The following is an 8,491-nucleotide window of genomic DNA, read 5'->3' on the forward strand; positions in this document are numbered from 1 at the left end:
TAGCTCCTCTCACATTTTCACCATGTTTAGACCCTTACATTGAAATCTTATTTCATGGTTTTTTTAAATTGATTTTTTTGTAAAAAGTTTTGTTGCTTCACCAATGCGAATAAGAATTGTAAACCAGATAGCTATCTTTTGAATTAGGAATGCTGATAGCTAGTTCATTACTTTTCTTTCACTTGTTGGAATTGCCAGTACTAGAGGAAGCTGATACCTAGAAAAAGGGAGATTTATCGTTTTGAACTCTTGATACATGCATAAATTGGTTTCGCAAGCAAGCTCATGCACTTTTCCTAGAGGATGAAGCACAAGCTCAGATCCGAAACCCCTAGCATGGGAGTTGTTACCTTGTTTTGGCACTACTGGAAATTGTGCTCTTATGTGAAGGATGCAATAGAGTAACTACCACAAATTTCTAAAGGAATGGCTGAATCTCATTCCACACTTCTTTGCCAGTGCTTGTAAATGTATCAAGCAAGACAATGTCATCCAGTATGGGGATAAAAGGCTCGTCTTCAAGGAATGGCACGTTATTCATTGACAGAGGTGATAGTAAGCTGCAGTTGAAATCCTGCATTTCTTCTATCCATGAATCTAAAACTGAATTGGCCGCCACTTCTTTATTGCTTACTGTCTCAGCAGGAAATTCTTGACTCTCTTTCCCCAGTGGGCTGCGACTGTTCGCCTCCTTGGACTTGACATGTTTCTTTTTGCCTCTACAAGACCTCTTGCTCAAATGTGTGTTCCAGAAGTTCTTTACTTCATTGTCTGTTCTTCCAGGAAGCCTACCTGCAATGAGCGACCATCTGTACCAAAGAAGATTTGAGGTAAGTAAGCGTAGCTAGAAGAATCAATTCACCATTCTTATTGTATCACAGGAAATCAGGTGCAGAGGGGAAAACAGTGACCGGTTTCCAAGGAGCTTATGGAGTCTGATGATGAGGTCCTTTTCATCTTCAGACATCATTCCTCGCTTGATGTTTGGCCTCAGGTAATTTTTCCACCTTAGTCTGCAGCTCTTACCACTCCTCATTAAGCCTAAGACAGATATCGAAACGTTAAACTCTTTGATGTCGGAATTCTTGTAGACTATTGCCCAAATATTACAATGTTACAACTAGCTATAGGCTAAGTGATTACAAGTATACCTGACTTCTCAGAAATGGTGGCCCAGTTTCCCTCTCCATGAATCTCCACACAATTTTTCAATATCAAGTCCTCTTCAGGTTTCCAAAATCCTCTCTTCATTCTTGTTTTAAATTCTTTATCCATCATTGCACTTTTTCGTCTTCCTCTCTCTGTTAATTTTTTGTATAATAAAATAGGAAATGAGTGGTACTCAAATATATAGTTTAAAAGTTGAGATTGGGGGTGTGGGGTTAGACATGTGTCTTACTCCTAAAACAATGATGATGGAATTTAAAATTGTTCACTTTTGGATTACTGTGTGTTGGATGTTATCAGATAATTGAATTGAGGGCCCTCAATGTGGATTCATATTTTGCTTTCTTTTGTACTACCTGACATTGAAAGCCCTTCTGTGTGCTCCACTTTCACCCCACTAAAAGCCATTCAAAAAAATGCTAGCTCGTCTGGGTATTACCTTTTCGCAAGCCCTCCGTGGGAGGAGGGGGAACTTTTTACTTTCATTACTTTATTTTGATGTTCAATTTTTTTGGTGCATTGCATAAACCCTTCCTAATTTTATATTTTGTTCTGTAAATGGAAAGATAATAGACTTAGAACTGTCTATTCTCATTACTTTAATGACGTGCATTACTCATTCAAGCATAGAATCATAAAGAAAAGGTAAATGACTTTCAATGTTATATGATAATTCCTTTTTGCTGGATAAATTTGGGGTTTTCGTTCCCACATTTTAAGGATAATATGGCACCAAATGCGAGCGCTAAATAGTCATGGAGCATTTTGAGTATTTGCTTTAGTTTCTTATCCTATTCCTAGTCTCCAATATCCTACTAATTGTTTTTAAGACCTTCCACTTTTAAGACTTGTCACGAAACAAGAAAACTCAACTACAATGCCTACTACCATTGTTGGAAGGTGAGGAAACAATGTGACATTCTAGCAATTAAGACGTGCTAGGAATGTAATCTGAAAACTGTGAACAGTAAGGATCATGTACATTTGAAAACTGTGACTAGCAGTGACTCATGTCATCGATTATTAGTTTTTTCTAATTCTATAACAAGTCGCAAAAACACGTGTAAAAAATAGTTAAAGGGTGTCCAGGCATAACACTCAAAAATATATTCGGGGAATAACACCAATTTAATTACAAGTATTGTAGGTGTATTTTCTCTCTTAGTTAACAGAATATTTTTATTTTTGATGTAAATACTTGATACAAGAGAAGATAGATACCTTGCTACTTTAATGGTCCAACTTATATTTGCGATTATTCCACCAGAAAAGTTGAGTTGATGGAACGTTCAGCAGGAAAAGTGTTTTTCCCCAACTATGCAAAGAGATCGCACAGAGTATTAGGAGGTCGTAGGTTCAAATTTCAGCTGAGGCAAAAACACTAGGTTCTTTCCATCTATCCAAGCCTTAGTATAGAATTATTCAGTATTTGTGCTGGTGGGAGATAACAAGTATTTCGTGGAATTAGTTGCGGTACATGCAAGCTGATCATACCACGGTAATAAAAAATATCAAAGTATACGTGTCGCTCCTCATTATTGATGAAGGATGTTCAAATATTTAGTCCCACAAGCACACATGTAGGTCATAGTTCTTCTCTGGCAGATACAAATAATTCTTAGATGCCAGCTCAAAATCTTGAAGAGTACTGCTTCCCACAATACGAACTAAAGATTTATCCGTGGTATAATGATCTTGGAAGAAGGGAAAAACACATGGAAGAACACAGGCATGGGTCATAGGACAATTTTAAAAGGTGACTGCCAAAAGTGAAAATGATCCAACATATCAGAGCATAATGCGCCAATCATGAAACTTAAAGCGCCTTGAACACTGTTGTCGATTGAACTCTTAGCTGCCTCTCGGGTATCATTCCACAAATTTGGATTGATGTCTCATTTGAGAATGAGACTTCCGTCCAAGGCACTTTCGAACTAGTATGTGATGTTATTATTTTAGTCCTGCATTTAGGAGAGATATGATTAGAAACAAAGATATACGGGGCAAGGTGGAAGTACCTTCATGGTGGACAAGATGCGGCAAGCGAGGCTGAGATGGTTCGGGCCTATAAAGAGGATGAGCACATATACTAGTGAGGAGGTGCGAGAGGTTGGTAGTAATAGGTCTAAGGAGAGGTAGAGGTAGACCGAGGAAGAATTAGGGAGAGCTGATTAGACATGACATGACACATCTCCAGCTCACCGAGGACATAACCATAGATAGGAGAGTATGAAGGTCGAGGATTATAGTCGAGTGTTTTTTCTTTTCTGTGGGTGAGCATGATTCTAGTTTAGAGCATCGTAGTTGTTACCTCCCTTTCCTCCAACTCCTCCTCCTCATCATCATCATTCAGTTTTATTACTACTGTTGTTTCTTTTACTTTGGTTATTTTTATTTTTTTTGTTGTCAATACCTTTCTTTTCTTTAGTATTTTCATAATAGCCTTGTTTTACTCTCTCTCTCTCTCTATATATATATTTATTTATTTATTTATTTTTTCTTTTTTTTTTTGTGAGTCGGTGCTCTATTGAAAACAGTCTTTCAATATCCCACAAAGTTGGGATAAGATCTGCTTACACTCAAGTCTCAACTCTCCCTAAACCCTACTTGTGAATCATATTGGGTATGTTGTTGTTATTGTTGTTGCTCCCACGTTCAAGGGCATGGCATAACAGACTGTGCTAATAACATGGGTAAACGTGAAAAATTAAGGGGCAACATCAACTAAGGACAAAAAACAATGCGTGATTTATTATCATATGCCTAAATTTTGGTGAAAAAAATTACTTGACACATGTGCTAGTGAAAGTTAGTACTTAGTAAATAATCCATATGGGCACAAGGTGATCCTGTCGCCACAATTATAAGAAAAAATATTACTTCCACCCGCTTTCTTCTTTGTTTGATCATCATCATCGTTTTCGTGTTAGGGTTACGGAAATTGGAATTCAAATGGTGAACGATTTTTGTACTACGTAATCCATGAGACAACGACAAGGTAAATCTACAAAATCCTCTCTTCTTCCACACATGATGAATTAAATTCATCTATAATCTATTAATTAGTAAGATTTATATGTCAGAATATTTTCTAATTGACGTTCAAAACCGAGACACGTTTAAGTACAACATCGTTTTCCATGATGGATAATGTATGTCGTACAATCTTAATGACTGCTGGTATTTTTGAGTAGGAAACCAAAATGTGGTTCTTTTGGGCTCAAAGTACACAAATAGGTGGTAAAAAAAAAATGTTACATTTTTATGTATAGTGTCACAATACCTAGCGCTATACATTAACGGTAACCGCACCGTTAATGTATAGTGCCAGATATTGTGGCGCTATACTGCAAAAGCTGACATGGCGCAGGTATAGCGCCACAATAACTGGCGCTATACCCCTTTTTTAAAATTTCATCCATCTTCTTCATCGTTTCTTCCTCCATTATTTAACCCCTCTTCTTTTTTTGGTCCCCCTTACACCCGTTGCTGCCCTCCATTTAAATTAAAAATAAAATTTTGGGTCCTCCCGGCACATAAAATTTGAAGAACGTAGGTCCCACATTCGAGTAGAGCTTCGTGTTATTGTTGATTCACACTTTCGGAGTCAAAATTTCAATCTTTTTGCTTTCCGAAAATTCTAAATCAAGGTATTTCGATTTATTTTAAGTTGAAATATTTATAATAATGCATATTATTTGATTTGTATGTGTTCTATTTCAGTTTGTGTTTTTTTTTCGAAACTAGCATGTTCAATTTATCTGGATTTAATATTAGTGTTTTCTAAAAAAATATAAATTTGTAAAATAAATTTGTCTGTTAATATCCTGATTTATATATATGTGTTTTCATGCCGTTTTGTGTTTTATTTGCAATTAAATTTATTTGTTGTTTATGTTTAGTTTAGATTATTTTTTAGAGTAGTAAAATCTAGACCTTTTTAGCGTAGTAAAACGTAGACCCTTTTAGCGTAGTAAAATTTAGAGCCTTTTAGCGTAGTAATGTGTAGTATTTTAGCTTAGAATTCCTTTTGTTTAAGTATCTTATACTGGTTGTTGAAAATGCAAACTTTGTACAATTAAGTTATTAAAAATATGAATTTAAACTATAAAAAGACACATAATTATTAATGATAGTTTGGTGCCATTGGGCCTCAAAATATCGAGCCCGGAACCTATAGGTATATATATATAATTTATACAATTAAGTTATTAAAAATATGAATTTAAATTATAAAAAAACACATAATTATTAATGATAGTTTGGTGTCATTGGGCATCAAAATATCGAGCCCGGAACCCATAGGTATATATATATATATATAATTTATACAATTAAGTTATTAAAAATATGAATTTACAGTTGACAAATATGGACGCTACTATACATCCCGGCCCTCGGACGTCGAATTTATTAGCCCTACAGCCCCAACATATATCCGAGTATATATGGGACGGACAGTTGCTTCTGCAGACTTTCCAGGGTAGGAGAGTGGATCTATTGTGGGAGTTTTTGAGTCCTCCCCGCGTGGTCCATTACCTGGAGGAGATGAGATTATACAAGATTATTAGGATTGGCCGCATACAACTCGACTATGTTTTGATCACGACCTTGATTGAGCGGTGGCGACCGGAGACGCACACTTTCCATCTGCCCATCGGCGAGGCCACCATCACACTCCAGGACGCTGAGATTTTATACGGCCTGTCCGCTGATGGCTTGTCAGTTTTACTGCCTGCGACGATGAGATATTATTCGTGCCAGGCATATTGGAGTATGCTGCACATGCTCACGGATTTCATGCCGGAGGACGAGGAGGTAGCATCTGGGGCCAGTCGTATGCAGTTGGTCCCCACTAGAGACCACCTGGTGCAGATCCACCATACTATCACCGACGAGTCAGCGAAGGTGGATGTACAACGATATACGAGGCTGATGTTGCTCCTTCTATTTGGGGGGTCTTTTTCCCGAACACTTCGGGGAACCTAGTGAGCCTCCGTTTTCTGCATCATATTACCCGGTTCGAGGATACAGCCAGCTACAGCTGGGGTGGTGCTGTCATCTCATTTTTGTACAAGCAGATGTGTCGGGCTTGCATCGGCACACAGAGAGACGTTGGTGGCTTTCTGCCGCTTCTACACTGACAACATATTCAAATAATATGTCCATTAGTTACAATTCTACCAAGTTATAGTTAATCTTATACTTTATGTCAACTTTATATGTTAGATTTGGGTCTGGGAGCGATTTCTACAGTTTCGACCACCTCTACCACAGCTACCGGCTAATGTAGAAATTCCGAATCTCCCTCTAGCACATAGGTGGGTTATGCGTCGTAGACTTGCACGAGAGTATGATGCCCATCATAATCTCCCCCTCTGCAGGGATGTGTTGGATTTGCTGGAGGACGCACAAGTGAATATCTAACTAAACTTACCTGTTGTTGATTAACTTAGTGTTGCGCATTCTAACGGTTTGTGTTCTTATTTGATAGTTCATCTGGACGTCGTACAACGATGAGGTGATAGGTACCCTGCCAGCGTACTGCACGTTCGGCCGACATATTTGGAGAGCTTCTGTCCCGCTCACATGCCTCAATATTGTCGAGCATCATGCCTTCGAGCAGGTATTTCGTCAGTTTGGCCTACCCTTATACCTGATCCGCCTGCATGGCATGCTTTACATTATGAGAGGGATGACCAGTCCAAGGCGGACGACACATTTATGACATGGCTTAATGACCAGTTGGGTATTTGGGACAGGCGAGGGGACTTGACCCCACCTCCGCAGCACTTTCCTATTCAACATTATATGGCATGGTACCGCACTGTTTCCCAACTTTTTATCGAGAACCCAGTTCATCAGGCACACGGTCGGTACGTCCCATACGTCGGGAGACACGAGGCCCTGGTATATTTTCTGTTATTATTAATTATATACCTGTAATTTAGTGCCAAATACGTAGTTTATATTTTTTACTTTGTGCAGGCGATTGGATTGCATACTATCTATCGTATGGGGCAGCAGATGCAGAGTTATGTCCACGATCCTGTGGTCATGCAGGAGTATAGTCGTCGATTCATGGATGTGGCTGCCCAGACACTGCAGCGAGCCCGATCGGATCAGTGTTTGGCACACGAGGCTGATTATATGGACCCAACCACGTACCAGCGAGGTCGTGGTATCCCACGAGCTGGTGGTGCCCGACGAGCTGGCGGTGCCCGACGAGCTGGTACTGCCGGACGACGTAGTTGTGGGCGGAGAGGAGGTGGTCCCCAGCAACGGGACGTTGAGGCTCCTGCTGATGATGTTGCTGCTGATATGGCAGGTGGCATGCATGAGACCAACATGCCGTCTTACAGCCTTGGAATTTATCCTCCTCCAGTGCCTTCGCAGGTGACCCTATCGGGTCAATTATTGATCACGGGCTCGGATATTCAAGGAGCGCATTGGGTAGATACTTCCCAGGCTCGTATACCACTGATGAGGATCGACCGACCCGAGATTTTACCGGTGGGCGCCGATTGAGTTATGGCTCCTCATCACATGCGCAGATATAAGTTTATTAGTATTGAATTTGAATTTGTTTTAACTGTAACTTATTTATTTTTTTTAACTTTATTAATTTCCTTTTTAAGGCTTCATGCGATGCTGCAACAGATGACTACATTCAGGATCCAAACCGATTATGGTAAGACAATATAAATTGTTGTGAATTGTTATCTATTTTTCTATACTAAGTTTCATATTATTATGTAGCCTTCTACTGGACCTGACAGCGCCACCAATGCATGTCATCCTGCGCCGCATCCGGCGATAAAGAGACGACTTAATGATGATGATCCTGATAGCGTACCTGGGCGGGAGGGGATGTGCCTCAGGCCAGCGGCTGCATTGAGACACACCGGATGCGGGACACATTGATTCGGCCTTCCTTTTTTTTATTTGTTGTAAATAATATTTTTGTATACATTAAAAATAATATTTAATCGAATATGCCCATTACTTTATTTAGTTCTCCATTCGTTTGATAGTTTCATATAACAACACAAGCACTTAAACTTAACTTCCACTTCAATTAAAATAAAATTTAGTACAACACAAGCACTTAAACTTAAACTTAACACAAGCACTTAAACTTAACTTTCACTTCAATTAAAATAAAATTTAGTACAACAAACAAGGAAAACATTACTACAACACAAACACAAGCACAAACACAAACATAGCAGGCCAACATAATAAAAATACATGAAATATGAAAAATACACTAAACACATACATGCCAATGTTTAGCCCCGGTTGCCATTTAATCTCCGCTCCA

At 39.0% G+C, this 8,491-nt stretch overlaps 2 protein-coding genes across 6 annotated transcripts; one reads left to right on the forward strand and one right to left on the reverse strand.

Moving 5' to 3' along the window:
- Positions 1–136: 136 nt before the first annotated feature.
- On the reverse strand, positions 137–1,426 carry LOC107768067 (transcription factor MYB114-like). The gene is made up of 3 exons (XM_016587179.2): positions 1,152–1,426; positions 912–1,041; positions 137–809 (listed from the first exon to the last, which is right to left on the reverse strand). Exons 1-3 carry the CDS (start codon positions 1,276–1,278, stop codon positions 419–421), a joined length of 648 nt encoding a protein of 215 aa, XP_016442665.1. The 5' UTR covers positions 1,279–1,426; the 3' UTR covers positions 137–418.
- LOC107768069 (uncharacterized) lies at positions 866–8,163 on the forward strand. Of its 5 annotated transcripts, none has more exons than XM_016587180.2 (6): positions 1,108–1,229; positions 6,662–6,793; positions 6,930–7,077; positions 7,156–7,680; positions 7,806–7,858; positions 7,927–8,163. In XM_016587180.2, the coding sequence occupies exons 2-6, from the start codon at positions 6,780–6,782 to the stop codon at positions 7,985–7,987; spliced, it is 801 nt and encodes a 266-aa protein (XP_016442666.2). In that variant the 5' UTR covers positions 1,108–1,229; positions 6,662–6,779; the 3' UTR covers positions 7,988–8,163. The 5 variants fall into 5 exon arrangements, with proteins under 5 accessions (XP_075092761.1, XP_016442666.2, XP_075092760.1 ...); XM_016587182.2 differs by lacking the exon at positions 1,108–1,229 and adding an exon at positions 4,083–4,165; XM_075236660.1 differs by lacking the exon at positions 1,108–1,229 and adding an exon at positions 866–994 and having other exon boundaries at positions 6,662–7,077.
- The last annotated feature ends 328 nt before the right edge of the window (positions 8,164–8,491 follow it).

This window comes from Nicotiana tabacum, chromosome 18 (assembly GCF_000715075.1).
Source record: "Nicotiana tabacum cultivar K326 chromosome 18, ASM71507v2, whole genome shotgun sequence".
Lineage (NCBI taxonomy): Eukaryota > Viridiplantae > Streptophyta > Magnoliopsida > Solanales > Solanaceae > Nicotiana > Nicotiana tabacum.

Bases quoted from the DNA above. Each gene is read 5' to 3' on its own strand.
- LOC107768067 (XM_016587179.2), bottom strand. From the start codon at position 1,278: ATGATGGATAAAGAATTTAAAACAAGAATGAAGAGAGGATTTTGGAAA. The intron at 1,042-1,151 runs GTATACTTGTAA...TATCTGTCTTAG, and splicing joins CACCATTTCTGAGAAGTCAG to GCTTAATGAGGAGTGGTAAG. The intron at 810-911 runs GTCACTGTTTTC...TCTTTGGTACAG, and splicing joins CATAAGCTCCTTGGAAACCG to ATGGTCGCTCATTGCAGGTA.
- LOC107768069 (XM_075236660.1), top strand. From the start codon at position 6,757: ATGCCTCAATATTGTCGAGCATCATGCCTTCGAGCAGGTATTTCGTCA. The intron at 7,078-7,155 runs GTATATTTTCTG...TACTTTGTGCAG, and splicing joins TCGGGAGACACGAGGCCCTG to GCGATTGGATTGCATACTAT. The intron at 7,859-7,926 runs GTAAGACAATAT...ATTATTATGTAG, and splicing joins CAGGATCCAAACCGATTATG to CCTTCTACTGGACCTGACAG.